Source organism: Protopterus annectens, chromosome 3.part1 (genome assembly GCF_019279795.1).
Source record: "Protopterus annectens isolate FY-2018-M chromosome 3.part1, PAN1.0, whole genome shotgun sequence".
In the NCBI taxonomy this organism is placed as follows: domain Eukaryota; kingdom Metazoa; phylum Chordata; order Ceratodontiformes; family Protopteridae; genus Protopterus; species Protopterus annectens.
In genome coordinates this window covers 23287860-23307024 of record NC_056732.1, presented here as the reverse complement: position 1 = coordinate 23307024, position 19165 = coordinate 23287860, and the positions used below count along the sequence as shown (strand labels likewise).

General features: G+C 42.3%; 1 protein-coding gene across 2 annotated transcripts in view; it reads right to left on the bottom strand.

The window, feature by feature from the left end:
- ARHGAP28 (Rho GTPase activating protein 28) overlaps nucleotides 1-19165 on the bottom strand; it is a 1230114-nt gene that overhangs the window by 365444 nt on the left and 845505 nt on the right. For both annotated transcript variants that reach the window (XM_044066513.1, XM_044066514.1), the window contains exon 8: nucleotides 16817-16894. In XM_044066513.1, the coding sequence (XP_043922448.1) occupies nucleotides 16817-16894 (78 nt within the window). The remainder of the gene's footprint in view (nucleotides 1-16816; nucleotides 16895-19165) is intronic.

The window sequence follows — 19165 nt, the reverse complement described above, 5'->3', positions numbered from 1 at the left end:
GGTCACTAGTGGAGTCCCTCAGGGCTCAGTGCTGGGTCCTCTCCTTTTTGGCATCTAATTCTTGGAAGTCAAGGCCAATGTCAAGGGCCTCTGGCTGACAAAGTCTGCAGATGATCGCAAACTGGGAGCAGTCATAGAATCCCCCTCAAGACACTAATATACTTCTGGAAAGGCTAATACAGATAAATAACTGGTGCCATAGACACAGTTTAAAATTCATGCCAAGAAATGCATAATGGTACCTTTTGGGAAGTCAGCTAAATCAGGAAACTACCTCATTAATAACACACCCCTAACAGTAGATCCAGGAATCAGAGACTTGGGAGGATGGATGCAGGCCATAGCCAACATGTGTAAGGTAGTAATGAAATCATTCTATGTTGCTCAACTTATAAGCAACGATATGGTATCCAGGTCCAAGGAGGTCATCATTCGACTGTACTCAGACCTCATCAGCCCTGTCATTGAGTATAACGCCCCCTTCGGTATGTACCTGACCAGGCTCATGCAACAAATGGAACATCCACAAAGGTTCCTGAAAAAAATAATACAGAGTGTTAACAACATGTCCTATGTAAATCACCTCAAAGCCCTGTCCCTATGTTCTGTACATTATAGACTGTTAAGGGGTGATCTATGTCTGGCATACAAGGCATCCCAGGATCCCACTCTAATGGACCTCTTGCACATCCACAAATCAAATAGCATCAGAACTACCTGATCCAAGGACTTGCTTGTGACATATCTAGAACATGGTGGAGGGACAGATATGTATCTCAGAGAATACCCCTTCTCCAGAGCAGGCTTCCCATCCATGTGAAGCAGAGTTTGTTCCTGACCCTATTCAAGCATAACATGGATCAGTGAACGGGAAATCAGAACTTCACTCCTAGTTTGTCACCTATGTCTCTAAATGATAGAGGCAACCTGTAAATGCTTGATCACATATACCCTAGTTTACAGGTCTATATTATTATGCTGAAAACACTAAACAACGAATCCCTATTCATCCAACGTAATAACTGAAAGCTAAATTCAGTGAAGATCACTTCCATAAAATATGTTTCCCATGGAAACTAACTGGTTGGCCATCATCAGGAATTTGCCTATTTCCCCACTGTAGTGTAATCTCGGAGTTGGTATATTTAGTTAGGGGGTGTGTGCGGGGTGCGGCCCTCCTCTTGGGTGGGTTTTAAATTATGTGGTTCTTGTGATGGTCGCTAGGTTGCTCCACCGGTTAGCTTCCCTGGGAAAAAATTCATGGAAGTGATCGTTCACTGAATGCAGCTTCCGATGTATTAAGTTCAATGAATACGGATTCACTGTTTAGTGTTTTCGATGTAATGATATAGACCCCCTAGTTTACGCATGCCACTAAAATAACGTGTAGGGCAACAAACTTGTTGGATACATTTGAGAAGCATGGGTAGGCCTAAAAGGCCCTTGTTGCCATTAGCTTATTACATAGAGCAGAAAGGACACTGGGGGTCAAGAGGGGAGAAGAAAACCTTGCATAAATATAAATGGGACTAAAAGAGATGGTGGGGGCAGGGACAAGGGCATGGGGGGGGCAGGGACAAGGGCATTCAGAACGTGTACCGAGTCAAGTTGTTTGAAAGTCATATTGTGACAGGTCCCATAGCTGTCAACTTCCTGGAGCCCTCATAATATGGAGCCCTCATAATATGGAGCAAATGAACAACATGTCTAACATATTATTACAAGCAGTAAGTTCACAAGATGGTCAACACATTACACTAAACATTCTTTTGGAAAATAATGTGATCAAGATTATTTACTGAGAATGTTTGTTAACAAGAATTTCTTACCAAAGACTGTGTGACAGATCCCCTTCAGTATGGAACAGTGTGGAACATGAAATTTTTAAGGCTCAAAATGAGGATTATTCTACAAAATGAGGTACAGTTGAGAGGTATGGTGGATTTTGTTGCAATTTTTCAATCCGTTTACAGTATCACTCCAGTTTGGCTAGTTGAATGGGCTGCAGGTTGGTTAACATGGAGGACTGACAGAGAAGGCCAATTAGTAGGAAGGTGTACACTGTAGTTATGCATCCATGGAAGGAAAGTGATTAAAGATTTTATTGTGTACAGAAGTCACAATTTAACTTTTTTTAAGACTGCTTAGTGGACCTGCTGATCAAATTTTAAATTTTGATCGATTACAGCAGTGAATAGATTAATTTGAGGAACTAGATATATTGTGTTATTATTTTGAGGTGCAATGTATGCTCTAATTAATGTCATCTAAATATGTCTTAGGTGCAAATAGTTTTTTTTTCAGAAAACATAGATGGGATTGTGTTAGCTAGGTTTTTGTGAAAGACGAGGAATCACAATTACTAGTTTGTAGCTGGGAACTGTTAGGAAGCTAGTGTATCAGTATGGATTTGTCTGGGTATTTGCACTATGACTGTATCCTCTGCAGCTCAGTGCATGTTGTTTATAACGATATACTGACTAATGATGGGCCTAACAAAGAAGCGCGTAGTACACCTATTACAACAGGCAAATATGTAGAAAAACCATCTTCCCACAGCAGTTACTAGGTTCTCCGGCTAAGAACTATTTTACTGTGTTAGTATTTAGACACATGTCCAAATGTTGATCAAAAAGCAGTTTATTCCCTTTATGTGTGTTTCCCAAGTTGGACAAGCCAGGCAAACACCTCCTGCCACATGATGAATAAACCTATTGATCAAAAAGCAGTTGAAATCTTTAGAAAGATATGGAAACCATGAGGCTGTAATTTCTCTTTTGTTGTGTTCTTTTATTCTCCCCTCTCTGCAGGACTAAGCTTGATGGTTTCCCTGCCTGCATCCAGCTGCTTCATTAATTCCATGGTAGCAGGAGCCAGGAATCTCTTGGTGAGGTGAAAGTCCTACGGCCTCTGTGTTCCTGCCCATGAATCCCCAATCAGCTCTTCTGCTGCAGGGTGAGAGCTGGGTGGTAGGAGGTGGCCCTCCCTTGATGTAATAACTTCCTCCCTGTGGCAGCTCTTAAAGAGTTCCACTGCTGCTGACCTCTGAGGGAAAGCATGGCTCTACATGCTGCACTGATCTATGACACTGAGTGCCCACCCAGGAAACCAGCTTTGCTCTTGATTAAACCTCCTTTACTAGGTTTTGGCTCCTACGCATTTTCCTAGCAAAGCTTGGCATCCTAACCTGCGTTCCAAAATGTTTTATTTGTATACTGTAACATCCAGGCCAAGCTAAGTACTTTTGATCGCTAAATCACACTTACCCAAGTTATTTTGAGTGGTCACTACTGTTTCCTGCTTTTATTTGTGCATTTCATTGTATTTTTGTAAAAATAAATGCTCTTCCTTTCACCACTTCTGCTGTAAGTCTGTCTTGAAATCACCTACAGCAATGGACTTCCAATTAGTTGTTTAAATGGTTTGTGGTAGCATTGCATTTGTGGGTCTCTTCTACTGTGTTTTTACATTAGAAGGAATAGGTTTATTCATCATGTGGCAGGAGGTGTTTGCCTGGCTTGTCCAACTTGGGAAACACACATAAAGACTCACAGGTAGTTGCTTTATTGGCCAGAAGGTTCATTAAGTAGTTTTCTGTTTTTTTTTCTGTGCTTTTATAAATTCTGAGCATTTTGCCTGGTGGGGTTCACTGTGCAGTAGTGGTTAGTAATGCCCTGTATAGGATCCAACACCTAGTAGACAAATATTCCCTATAGAATGGTCCACAAAATAAAATAAATAAAAAAATAAATAAAATCATACCCTGTAAAGAAGTTAATATAGCGCAAATACCTTGAGTGCAGACAAGCTCAGAGCAGCTAGATGGCTGTTGAGTGGCAATAACTTGATTTAGTAGAATACAGTACTGGGTAAACATTAAAATTAGTAAAATTTAGTATTGCTTAGCATAATCTGCCCCAATAAAGCACCGTTGTCAGTTTGCACCAGCATAGCACCCTTAATAGCCTTCTAACCCCAATAACTAGCCCCTTGCAGCTCACCAATGAATGGACTGGACAGGATGGGCATGCATTTTTTTGAACTTTTCTGTGGAACCTTGGTGGATATGGACATCCTGAGACAATGTAGTAAATTGTTTCATGTTTACCAACAACCACTTAATCCTCAAAGAAACAAACACAGTATACAAGATGTGTACTTACACAATGATACTGTAGGCTAAACTCTCGTATACAAGTGCACAAAGGTTGTTAAAACCATGCACAAAACACACACACAAATGAAAAGTAACATACACTGAGGCATTTAAAACTAGTCTTTCTAAACATCAAAGATTGCCTAGACCACCTTCTGGCAAAGCTATGTCTCAGCAAGCCCAAAAGCACTTAGAAAGAAACACCATCTAACAACACACATACAGTTATTCTCAATGGATCCCCAACCACTAAGCCGCTAAGGCAAGCAAACACACTTCTCAGGACTCTAATCATAGGGGACTCCATTGTAAGATACCCCGACAACCAGACTGAACAAGGGCAAGATAACTGTTAGTTGCTTATCTGGAGCCAGGATAAACCAAATCCCACATGCACACAAGTCATTATGCCATAGGTACCAGTGTGACTCCATCATAGTCCATGTAGGGGTAAATGACCTGAGATGTACCTCCCTTGACTACATGTGCCACAGGTACCAGTCTGATTCCATCATAGTCCATGTAGGGGTAAATGACCTGAGATGTACCACTCTGGACTACATGTGCCACAGGTACCAGTCTGATTCCATCATAGTCCATGTAGGGATAAATTACCTGAGATGTACCTCCCTGGACTACATGTGCCACAGGTACCAGTCTGATTCCATCATAGTCCATGTAGGGGTAAATGACCTGAGATGTACCTCCCTGGACTACATATGCCACACATACCAGTCTGATTCCATCATAGTCCATGTAGGGGTAAATGACCTGAGATGCACCTCCCTGGACTACATGAGCCACAGGTACGAGTCTGATTCCATCAAAGTCCATGTAGGGGTAAATGACCTGAGATCTACCTCCCTGGACTACATGTGCCACAGGTACCAGTCTGACTCCATCATAGTTCATGTAGGGGTAAATGACCTGAGATCTACCTCACTGGACTACATGTGCCACAGGAACCAGTCTGATTCCATCATAGTCCATGTAGGGGTAAATGACCTGAGATGTACCTCCTGGACTACATGAGCCACAGGTACGAGTCGGATTCCATTATAGTCCATGTAGGGGTAAATGACCTGAGATGTACCTCCCTGGACTACATGTGCGACAGGTACCAGTCTGATTCCATCATAGTCCATGTAGGGGTAAATGACCTGAGATGTACCTCCCTGGACTACATGTGCCACAGGTACCAGTCTGATTCCATCATAGTCCATGTAGGGGTAAATGACCTGAGATGTACCTCCCTGGACTACATGTGCCACAGGTACCAGTCTGATTCCATCATAGTCCATGTGGGGTAAATGACCTGAGATGCATCTCCCTGGACTACATGTGCCACAGGTACCAGTCTGATTCCATCATAGTCCATGTAGGGGTAAATGACCTGAGATCTACCTCCCTGGACTACATGTGCCACAGGTACCAGTCTGATTCCATCATAGTCCATGTAGGGGTAAATGACCTGAGATGTACCTCCTGGACTACATGAGCCACAGGTACGAGTCGGATTCCATCAAAGTCCATGTAGGGGTAAATGACCTGAGATGTACCTCCCTGGACTACATGTGCCACAGGTACCAGTCTGATTCCATCATAGTCCATGTAGGGGTAAATGACCTGAGATGTACCTCCCTGGACTACATGTGCCACAGGTACCAGTCTGATTCCATCATAGTCCATGTAGGGGTAAATGACCTGAGATGTACCTCCCTGGACTACATGTGCCACAGGTACCAGTCTGATTCCATCATAGTCCATGTAGGGGTAAATGACCTGAGATGTACCTCCCTGGACTACATGTGCCACAGGTACCAGTCTGATTCCATCATAGTCCATGTAGGGGTAAATGACCTGAGATGTACCTCCCTGGACTACATGTGCCACAGGTACCAGTCTGATTCCATCATAGTCCATGTAGGGGTAAATGACCTGAGACGTACCTCCTTGAACTATATGTGCCACAGGTACCAGTCTGATTCCATCATAGTCCATGTAGGGGTAAATGACCTGAGATGTACCTCCCTGGACTACATGTGCCACAGGTACAAGTCTGCTTCCATCAAAGTCCATGTAGGGGTAAATGACCTGAGATGTACCTCCCTGGACTACATGTGCCACAGGTACCAGTCTGATTCCATCATAGTCCATGTAGGGGTAAATGACCTGAGATGTACCTCCCTGGACTATATGGGCCATGGGTACCAGTCTGATTCCATCATAGTACATGTAGGGGTAAATGACCTGAGATGTACCTCCCTGGACTACATGTGCCACAGGTACCAGTCTGATTCCATCATAGTCCATGTAGGGGTAAATGACCTGAGATGTACCTCCCTGGACTACATGTGCCACAGGTACCAGTCTGATTCCATCACAGTCCATGTAGGGGTAAATGACCTGAGATGTACCTCCCTGGACTACATGTGCCACAGGTACCAGTCTGATTCCATCATAGTCCATGTAGGGGTAAATGACCTGAGATGTACCTCCCTGGACTACATGTGCCACAGGTACCAGTCTGATTCCATCATAGTCCATGTAGGGGTAAGTGACCTGAGATGTACCCCCCTGGACTACATGTACCACAGGTAGCAGTCTGATTCCATCATTGTCCATGAGGGGTAAATGACCTGAGATGTACCTCCCTGGAGTACATGTACACCAGGTACCAGTCTGATTCCATCATAGTCCATGTAGGGGTAAATGACAGGAGATGTACCTCCCTAGACTACATGTGCCACAGGTACCAGTCTGATTTCATCATAGTCCATGTAGGGGTAAATGACCTGAGATGTACCTCCCTGGACTACATGTGCCACAGGTACCAGTCTGATTCCATCATAGTCCATGTAGGGGTAAATGACCTGTGATGTACCTCCCTGGACTACATGTGCCATAGGTACCAGTCTGACTCCATCATAGTCCATGTAGGGGTAAATGACCCAAGATCTACCTCCCTGAACTACATGTGCCACAGGTAACAGTCTGACTCCATCACAGTCCATGTAGGGGTAAATGACATGAGATCTACCACCCTGGACTACATGTGCCACAGGTACCAGTCTGACTCCATCATAGTCCATGTAGGGGTAAATGACCTGAGATCCACCTCCCTGGACTACATGTGCCACATGTACCAGTCTGATTCCATCACAGTCCGTGTAGGGGTAAATGACCTGAGATGTACCACCCCAGACTACATGTGCCACAGGGACCAGTCTGATTCCATCATTGTCCATGTAGGGATAAATGACCTGAGATGTACCTCCCTGGACTACATGTACCACTGGTACCAGTCTGATACCATTACAGTCCATGAAGGGGTAAATGACCTGAGATGTACCTCCCTGGATTACATGTGCCACAGGTACCAGACTGAGTCCATCATACTCCATGTAGGGGAAAATTACCTGGGATGTACCTCCCTGGACTACATGTGCCAAAGCTACCAGTCTGAGTCCATCATATTCCATGTGGGGTAAATGACCTGAGATCTACCTCCCTGGACTACATGTGCCACATGTACCAGTCTGATTCCATCAAAGTCCATGTAGGGGTAAATGACCTGAGATGTACCTCCATGGACTACATGTGCCACAGGTACCAGTCTGATGCCATCATAGTCCATGTAGGGGTAAATGACCTGAGATGTCCCTCCCTGGACTACATGTGCCACAGGTACAAGTCTAATTCCATCATAGTCCATGTAGGGGTAAATGACCGGAGATGTACCTCCCTGGACTACATGTGCCATAGCTACCAGTCTGATTCCATCATAGTCCATGTAGGGGTAAATGACCTGAGATGTACCTCCCCGGACTACATGTGCCACAGGTACCAGTCTGATTCCATCATTGTCCATGTAGGTGTAAATAATCTAAGACGTACCTCCGTGGACTACATGTACAACAGGTACCAGTCTGATTCCATCATAGTCCATGTAGGGGTAAATGACCTGAGATGTACCTCCCTGGACTACATTTGCCAGAGGTACCAGTCTGATTCCATCATAGTCCATGTAGGGTAAATGACCTGAGATGTACCTCCCTGGAATACATGTGCCACAGGTACCAGTCTGATTCCATCATAGTCCATGTAGGGGTAAATGACCTGAGATGTACCTCCCTGGACTACATGTGCCACAGGTACCAGTCTGATGCCATCATAGTCCACGTAGGGGTAAATGACCTGAGATGTACCTCCCTGGAGTACATGTGCCACAGGCACCAGTCTGATTCCATCATAGTCCATGTAGGGGTAAATGACCTGAGATGTACCCTCTGGACTTCACGTGCCACAGGTACCAGTCTGACTCCATCATAGTCCATGTAGGGGTAAATGACCTGAGATGTACCTCCCTGGACTACATGTGCCACAGGTACCAGTCTGACTCCATCATAGTTCATGTAGGGGTAAATGACCTGAGCTGTACCTCCCTGGACTACATGTGCCACAGGTACCAGTCTGATTCCATCATAGTCCATGTGGGGTAAATGACCTGAGATGTACCTCCTTGGACTACATGTGCCACAGGTACCAGTCTGCTTCCATCATAGTCCATCTAGGGGTAAATGACCTGAGACTTACCTCCTGGACTACATGTGTCACAGGTACTAGTCTGATTCCATCATAGTCCATGTAGGGGTAAATGACCTGAGATGTACCTCCCTGGACTACATCTGCAACACGTACCAGTCTGATTCCATCATAGTCCATGTAGGGGTAAATGACCTGAGATGTCCCTCCCTGGACTACATGTGCCACAGGTACCAGTCTGATTCCATCATAGTCCATGTAGGGGTAAATGACCTGAGATGTACCTCCCTGGACTACATGTGCCACAGGTACCAGTCTGATTCCATCATAGTCCATGTAGGGTAAATGACCTAAGATGTTCCTCCCTGGACTATATGTGCCACAGGTACCAGTCTGATTCCATCATAGTCCATGTAGGGGTAAATGACCTGAGATGTACCTCCCTGGACTACATGTGCCACAGGTACCAGTCTGATTCCATCATAGTCCATGTAGGGGTAAATGACCTGAGATGTACCTCCCTGGACTACATGTGCCACAGGTACCAGTCTGATTCCATCATAGTCCATGTAGGGGTAAATGACCTGAGATGTACCTCCCTGGACTACATGTGCCACAGGTACCAGTCTGATTCCATCATAGTCCATGTAGGGTAAATGACCTAAGATGTACCTCCCTGGACTACATGTGCCACAGGTACCAGTCTGATTCCATCATAGTCCATGTAGGGGTAAATGACCTGAGATGTACCTCCCTGGACTATATGTGCCACAGGTACCAGTCTGATTCCATCATAGTCCATGTAGGGGTAAATGACCTGAGATGTACCTCCCTGAACTACATGTGCCACAGGTACCAGTCTGATGCCATCATAGTCCATGTAGGGGTAAATGACCTGAGATGTACCTCGTTGAACTACATGTGCCACAGGTACCAGTCTGATTCCATCATAGTCCACGTAGGGGTAAATGACCTGAGATGTACCTCCCTGGACTACATGTGCCACAGGTACCAGTCTGATTCCATCACAGTCCACATAGGTGTAAATGACCTGAGATGTACCTCCCTGGAATACATGTGCCACAGGTACCAGGCTGATTCCATCACAGTCCATATAGTGGTAAATGACCTGAGATGTACCTCCCTGGACTACATGTGCCACAGGTACCAGGCTGATTCCATCATAGTCCATGTAGGGGTAAATGACATTAGATGTACCTCCCTGGACTACATGTGCCACAGGTACCAGTCTGATTCCATCATAGGCCATGTAGGGGTAAATGACCTAAGATGTACCTCCCTGGACTACATGTGCCACAGGAACCAGTCTGATTCCACCATAGTCCATTTAGGGGTAAATGACCTGAGATGTACCTCCCTGGACTACATGTGCCAGATGTACCAGTCTGATTCCATCGCAGTCCATGTAGGGGTAAATGACCTGAGATGTATCTCCCTGGACTACATGTGCCACAGGTGCCAGTCTGTTTCCATCATAGTCCATGTAGGGGTAAATGACCCGAGATGTACCTCCTTGGACTACATGTGCCACAGGTACCAGTCTGATTCCATTATAGTCCATGTAGGGGTAAATAACCTGAGATGTACCTCCCTGGACTATATGTGTGATAGGTACCAGTCTGATTCCATCATAGTCCATGTAGGGGTAAATGACCTGAGATGTCCCTCCCTGGACTACATGTGCCACAGGTACAAGTCTGATTCCATCATAGTCCATTTAGGGGTAAATGACCTGAGATGTACCTCCCTGGACTACATGTGCCATAGGTACCAGTCTGATTCCATCATAGTCCATGTAGGGGTAAATGACCGGAGATGTACCTCCATGGACTACATGTGCCACAGGTACCAGTCTGATTCCATCATAGTCCATGTAGGGGTAAATGACCTGAGATGTACCTCCCTGGACTACATGTGCCACAGGTACCAGTCTGATTCCATCATTGTCCATGTAGGGGTAAATAACCTAAGACGTACCTCCGTGGACTACATGTGCAACAGGTACCAGTCTGATTCCATCATAGTCCATGTAGGGTAAATGACCTGAGATGTACCTCCCTGGACTACATGTGCCACAGGTACCAGTCTGATTCCATCATAGGCCATGTAGGGGTAAATGACCTAAGATGTACCTCCCTGGACTACATGTGCCACAGGAACCAGTCTGATTCCACCATAGTCCATTTAGGGGTAAATGACCTGAGATGTACCTTGTGCCAGATGTACCAGTCTGATTCCATCGCAGTCCCCATGTGGGTAAATGACCTGAGATGTATATCCTGGACTACATGTGCCACAGGTGCCAGTCTGTTTCCATCATAGTCCATGTAGGGGTAAATGACCCGAGATGTACCTCCTTGGACTACATGTGCCACAGGTACCAGTCTGATTCCATTATAGTCCATGTAGGGGTAAATAACCTGAGATGTACCTCCCTGGACTATATGTGTGATAGGTACCAGTCTGATTCCATCATAGGCCATGTAGGGGTAAATGACCTAAGATGTACCTCCCTGGACTACATGTACCACAGGTACCAGTCTGCTTCCATCATAGTCCATGTAGGGGTAAATGACCTGAGACTTACCTCCTGGACTACATGTGCCACAGGTACCAGTCTGATTCCAACATAGTCCATGAAGGGGTAAATGACCTGAGATGTACCTCCCTGGACTACATTTGCCACAGGTACCAGTCTGACTCCATCATAGTGCAAGTAGGGGTAAATGACCTGAGATGTACCTCCCTGGACTACATGGAGAGAGACATTATGGAGCTCTCAGACTACGTATTTCAAGCTTCAGCCTAGCAATAAGCAGCATATTACTATCACAGAGGATGATGCCACAACATGAACAAAAGATGACTGATTATAACAATTGGGTGTCTTTCCGGTGTTATTCTAAGCTGATCCAATGTTTGTCAGCTTGGGAGGACATGGTTCACAGACCACATTACCCTGCCACGGATGGTCTGCACCTCTCCTCTCTACAGACCACATTACCTTGCCACGGATGGTCTGCACCTCTCCTCTCTACAGACCACATTACCCTGCCAAGGATGGTCTGCACCTCTCCTCTCTACAGACCACATTACCCTGCCAAGGATGGTCTGCACCTCTCCTCTCTGCAGACCACATTACCCTGCCAAGGATGGTCTGCACCTCTCCTCTCTACAGACCACATTACCCTGCCAAGGATGGTCTGCACCTCTCCTCTCTACAGACCACATTACCCTGCCAAGGATGGTCTGCACCTCTCCTCTCTACAGACCACATTACCCTGCCAAGGATGGTCTGCACCTCTCCTCTCTACAGACCACATTACCCTGCCAAGGATGGTCTGCACCTCTCCTCTCTACAGACCACATTACCCTGCCAAGGATGGTCTGCACCTCTCCTCTCTACAGACCACATTACCCTGCCAAGGATGGTCTGCACCTCTCCTCTCTACAGACCACATTACCCTGCCAAGGATGGTCTGCACCTCTCCTCTCTACAGACCACATTACCCTGCCAAGGATGGTCTGCACCTCTCCTCTCTACAGACCACATTACCTTGCCAAGGATGGTCTGCACCTCTCCTCTCTACAGACCACATTACCCTGCCAAGGATGGTCTGCACCTCTCCTCTCTACAGACCACATTACCCTGCCAAGGATGGTCTGCACCTCTCCTCTCTACAGACCACATTACCCTGCCAAGGATGGTCTGCACCTCTCCTCTCTTGGATTTCAAATACTAACTAAAACTTTATCCTCACCAAGAGAGCCTTTTTTAGGCAATGCCAAATTGACAAAACTACCAATATAGCAAAATCAACAGAATCTCGAGGTGTTATTGCTCAATGCCAGGAGCCTAAATGAATAAAAAAACTACACTTCCTTCAAGCACATGAAAGAAAAATGTGCAAGTCATACAGGAAGCATGTTCCTCTGCATTCCTGGTCACTTTTGTCACGAATGGCTTCGGATTCACATCAGAAAGTGACCTCAGAGCTCTGTATGCAATAAGCAAAGCTGTTCTCTGATTGCTAAATACAGAGGCTGAAAGCAATAACTTTAAAATGTAATTATGAAATACAGTTAAAATTAACCACCAGAAGTATAACAAAACGTATTTTCAAGACAGCAAATAACTGAATATGCTAGAAAGAAAGAAATCAGCTTCATATACTCAGTATTTCAGTAAAAAATACCATTAATCTTAGCTTAGTGGGCAACAATATAAACAGTTTCCCTACATTTGATCAGAGGAGTCGTTAGTCAGCTTCTAACTAACCAAATACAATTGGTTGAAGTTACATTTATTAGTAGACTGAAAACTAGATATTTAGTCATTGTGGGGTCATTGCTTGTGTGAGACCAATGTGTACTTTAAAGGGGACATAGGGCATTTCTCCTTTTCCCACAATTGTGTGACTGAAATGTTGTGTGTGTGTGTGTGTGTGTGTGTGTGTGTGTGTGTGTGTGTGTGTGTGTGTGTGTGTGTGTGTGTGTGTGTGTGTGTGTGTGTGTGTGTGTGCATACGAGGGAACAGGAGGCTTGTTGCTTCAAAAATGTACAATCTGATCTTGTGATGGTGTGTTCTTGATCGGTTGTGAATCAGTTAAATCTTTATCAATGAGTGTGAATCAGTCATATAAAGGGGAAGCTGTTAAAGACAGCATTACACAAATACAACACAGAAGGCAAGAAGATACAAATCAGAAACAGTCAAATACTGATTTTCAGTTCTACGTTAAATAAAAATAATGCACCAATGCAATCAAATTTTGTTATCCAAGACATCACTGACCACAAGACTACAAAATAACACAACCAAAAGGCACCAGAACCTGTTCTAGTCAGCATCAAGCCCTGATTCAAAGCACATGCTAAACTGCCTAAAATGGGGGTGCAACACTATACAATTCTGCTGCTACAGTTGGCAAACAGGCAATTAGGCAAAACTCTACAAGAAAAGCTTCACAGATGCCTGTCAAAGAGGGCTCTAACTGGCTAGTCTACCTGTTCTTTCAGTCTCTTGTAGATCGGCTTTCTAATCCTGGTCAAATAAGTTAAGAAGGCATTCGACAATTGATTTTCAAGTCTAAAATTTGGTGCTAGTGTAATACCAGCCAACAGGACTCACCTATTTTATTTACTTCATTTTTAAAAGCACAAGTTCTGATTCTTTCCTTTCTGTTATTAGCTGGGTTTGGGGAATTTTAATAACAAAGAGTTCTGTGGGTTTTCTTCACTCCTACTTATCAGAATTAATAAGTTTTGTTTTGCCCCCCAATGATATACTGCAATATATTTTTTATATTTGGGAACTCTAAACTGCATCTAACTGCAGGTTTCAGAATGTATAGTATTACATGGTGGTCACAGGTCATAGAAGACACGTAGAGTAACAGTGTCCGTCAATAACTTATCAAGCACCAAACTGACAAAAGTAGGTAAAAATGGTTTCTATTACTTCAAACAATGAAATGCAAACAGATTTAATTATTCTCACTGAGACTGATATACATCAGACTCCAGTACAATATGCTATATGTCATTCCAGTCATTGTGAATAAAAAATGTTAACAATTTCACTACCTGGAAGGACAGATTTCTTTAATGTGCAAAATGATCATTGTAATTTAATTTTTTTATGCTTAATTTAAACAACAGCAGAGTCAGGGCTTTTACCCAACAGAAATAACTTGGCAATGACCCATCCTCCTGATGAGAGGTTAAACTGAGGTCCAATTTGCCTGAGTTGGTAACGGCTCAGGTGGATGTAAAGGATCCCACAACATTTATTAAAAAAAAAAAAAAAAAAAAAAAAGGTGAGGAGAATCCCTCTTCTGTGCTCTGGCCAAATTTCCCTTAATAAATAGCACCTCAGGTGTCTCCTGAAAAAGCTGTCACTAGCCTAGTGGGACGACTCAGTCAACAAAGGAAAAATAAATGAAATAATAAAATAATAATACTTTACCTTCCTGAAATTATTTCCTGTACATTTATACCTGCATATTAGACTGCAGCTACCCTATATGTTTTCCCAGTGGACATCATATTTTCACCATTCTGCATACTTCATATTTATTAATGCTTATTTAACCTACATTGTAATTGCTGTAACAAAATGTTTGTCTTCTTTGATCTATTGCATATTTATTCACTGCAAATCAATGAGACCTGTAGGTATTTATGAATGATTGTATGTTTTACCACATACTTATTGTACAAATTGGTGTGAAATATTCATATACCAACATATCCCGCACCACTAGAACAAACTTCTGGTACATGTTAAACAGAGTAGCACCATCCCCACCTTAAAGGCAAACCTAGAACATTGAATGGGCAGCCTCAAACTCTCCCCCGGATTACCGAGAGTGCTCTCCTTGGAGCTAGAGAGAAATTTTGAATAAGGGATTTTGGGTAGGCTTTTTATGGACTACAGACTGACTGCTTTATAATGACCTGTGATGCTAAGAAACTGTGTATACACTTTCTTTGCTTCCGAGCAGTGGATGGACATTCACGTTCTTCTATAATGGCTAAATTTAGAGGGTCTGGAATGCACCCCATGAGTTACAGAAAGTACACAAAGTTATGTTCAGGCCCAGCCTTCAGTTTTATTAAATGTCTGTTCTAATATGAGTGAAGGTACATAAAAGGCAGAAAAATACACATTCTGAAAAAGCTTGAGTAGGAACATAGTCATTCTTGCCAAGAAAGCATGAAGCCTTGACCTTGGGCAGGAAGGACAGTATAAAACAGGAAACCGATGGCAAGGGTAACAGTACAACAGAAAAGGACAATAATTCAATATTGAGAGTGCAATTTTTTTTAACACTAAACAGCAGGTTCACAGTAGATCAGATACTTGTAAAGGGCCTCTTCCTACATTCCAGGACACAGGCCTCAAACGGCAGCTTGTTCCTAAACAAACATTCGGTACACTTAGTGACCATCACAGCTACAGATTCTAAATACCATAACAAACTTCAATTATACAGGCAGGGAAACAGGAACGGTTTTCTTCTCACCTTTTAATAAAAAGGCTTCATTTCTTTAAATTATGGCATCCAGTTTTCAGACACAATGCTACACATGAATAGCAGCTAGAGTACAAAAGCAGGCCAGCTAAGCCAGGCCTACCTCATAATCTTTTTCATACTTTACACAAACTATGCTATAGTTGCTCTATCTTTCCTCATTATACAGTACAGGTGAGGTATACCAGCTTGAGAATCAAATGCTTGCAAAAAAAGGAAGCCTGACATTGAAAGGGTTTTTAATATTAAATCTTAAAAATCACATTTACACATTTCATGTAGAACTTGAAGAAAACATTACCCTGCGGGACTGGCCTGCCTGTTTTTGCTGCCAGGCCACCATAAATATTAGTATCAAAGGTTAGTGGCAGCCCTGTATAGTTCTACAAATAGATTACTATTACAGGAATTTTGCCACAAATCTCATGGTCTGATGTCAACATCATAGCTAAAGCGATAAAAAAAAAACATTTAAAATATTCCACTGCATTCAAGAACACAGTACGTATTCTACTGATCAACTTACAAGTAAAATGTGACGAACATTGCAAAATACTCATTTTATAAACACAAGAAACTCCAGTAGCCACTGTGATAACAGACTACAGAAAAATCATGAATACTGGCAAAGGCAGATGCAAGATAAACAAGCAATTTATCTGCAAAATCACCTGAAAAATACAATGACTCAGTCTGACAAAACTTTAATAAAATAAAACCACCATAGAATCAACAAACTACTTCTTTACTTATTCAATGGATTTGACATCTTGGAGTTTAATTTCATATTACTGGGCCTTAGAAACCAGTTATCAGGCAGAGACATCTAAGTATGTCATTCTGAAGTACAGTGGTAGGTGATACGGTAAGAGGCAAGTGGCAGGAAAGGGTCAGTAGCAGAACACATGAAACTTGCAGGTAGCAAATTGCACTGACATTAGTGCATATGATGCCATATGACGTATGGTAAATTCAAAAATATAAATATATTATATATTTATATATATAAAAATATATTTTAATCTTCTGACTTTTTTAACAGGAAATTTACAGTTACCTTAACTCTTGAAGCGGATCCAGGAACTCGAAGAATTCCTTCTGTTTCTAAACCTGTTTCTTCAATTTTGGATAAAAGCTGCAAAGCAACATGATTATAGTTTAGAAGACTTGAGTTTAAGAAATGATTGTCAAAATACTTTCCACCCACAAATTAACTATGTGGGCGGGAGTTGTTTATTTTCAGGATCCGATACTACAAGGCTAATATTAATTTTAAAATATGACACTTAACAGATCAGAACAACAGATCCAATATAGCAACAAGCCTGTGGAAGGAATTATGGACATAACAATATTTTATATTTTCTCTGCAGTAAAATGTGTCATTTCCAATTCCCTTAGTATGAGATACAGAATGTCATATGTCTGCACAGCTGTTAAATACTATCAAGACACTAGTAATTCTTTAAAAATTCTTACAGATAATCTCTTTATTTCACTTTTTGTTGTGACAATTTTAAACGTGCAAATGTGTTTGTACAAATTCTGGTGGAGGAAATAACACACACACATATAATTATGATGCTAATACATCATCAGCTCTGAGCACACGAGTACTGACTGACCCATCTGCCAACCAAACATTAATGGGTGCAGACGCAATTTTATCAAAAGCTTATTTTTCCATCCCAAACTACCTAGATTTTGGCTAACAAGCCCTGCAGACCCCAGTCATCAATAGCTTCTGTTACATCTTTCTGATGTAAGTTGTACGCAGTCGTAAACTATCTCACTATTTTCTCAGTCATCCACCACTTTTTTTGACAAAAAAAGCAGCAAAGCATCCCAATGTAGACAGAAGTTCTTTGTTTTCTAGATCAGAAGGCCTTCAGATACAGCTATCTACAATGCTAGTGATAAGGAATATTTATATAGTTTTAGCTTGGTAGTAAAAATGAGGGTTATACTTTATTTGTTACACAGGGTCTAGCATTTATAAAACAAACCTATTGAAAGTGAGCGTACACCGTACTATATAGAGCAGTCAGAAGCAGCCTAACAGACTTTGCTATTTTCTGTCACTCAGGGCATGTATTACAATACTTTTGCAGCTGTGAGAATGGCTAGCAGAAAAGCCATTATGCTGACTGACATGGATCAACTTCAGCTGGTAACTTCTAAGAGCTGACCTTATCATTGGCACGTCTTTTAGAAGATTTGTCTTATTTGCATAAACCTCATGTTGCTTCTGCTGAGTCACTGTGTTGTTCTTGTGCACAGTGCATTAGTTTGAGGGTGGGAGGCAATACGTACATAAAAAATCTGGCTCTGAGGATCAAAGGAGTAAACAAACTGATTCCATGCTTAGGAAATGGTTGCTGGGATGGGGGAACATGGCCAAGATGGCTAACTGACAGCAGCAACTGCTGAAAGCTCTGTGATTGAAAACTTTGCTCCGACAGAAAATAATCAAAAAAAATTAAATTTGGAGATCCTTGTTAGCTAATTTTATTCACTAGTAGTCAGAGAAAAAATATATAGTTTCAAGTTCTTCAAAAGCAGTAATTTTCTGTCAGAATTTCAACTGCTTGGTTGAGAGAGAAGAGACTTCAACATGAGCCATTCCAGAAATGGTACTCAGGATTCTTGTGTTAAAAGGACATTCAGTCACTAATGTCTAGTATGCAGGATGTATTACTTAAAATGCACAAACTGGATATAAAAAAAATGAAAGTTTCAAATAAGAGTCCAGAAAGAAGATGGAAAATGTAAAAATTCTTACAAAACAACAAAGTGCACAAATCAGCAGCATGGAAGAAGCTTTAAATGATCATGAAGGCAGAATAACTGAAGGCGAGTCTGAGACTGAATTTATTGTAAAACAAAATAATTGGCGCACAGATGGAGTTAATGATTTTGAAAATAGACTGAGAAGAAATATCATTAGAATTTATGGTATACCTAAGAAGTATGAGGGAGACAATATAATAAATGTCTTAACAACCTAGCTACATAAAACATTAAATCTATTTGAAATGTTATCTTGTTTGGAATTGAAAGGGCACACAAATCCCCAAGAGCACCTTCAAAGAAGGAAAACTCATTACATTCAATTCTAGTTAAGTTTATGTCTAGCTTAGAAAGAGATCAAATACTAAAAACAGCATGGTCCAGCCAACCTAATAAAATAGGTGAACATGTTGTTAGATTTGGCAATGAATATTCTGATAAAGTAATCAGTAAAAGACAATCCTGCCTACCACCTATAAAGGAACTTCAAAAAGAACAATATTAAATCCACTTTAGGGTTTCCTGCAGAGATCAAATAATTTCTTTCTGAAGGAACTAAAATGTTAGACAAACATATTAATGGAAAGAAGTAAGGATAGACGTTTGTTACAGATTT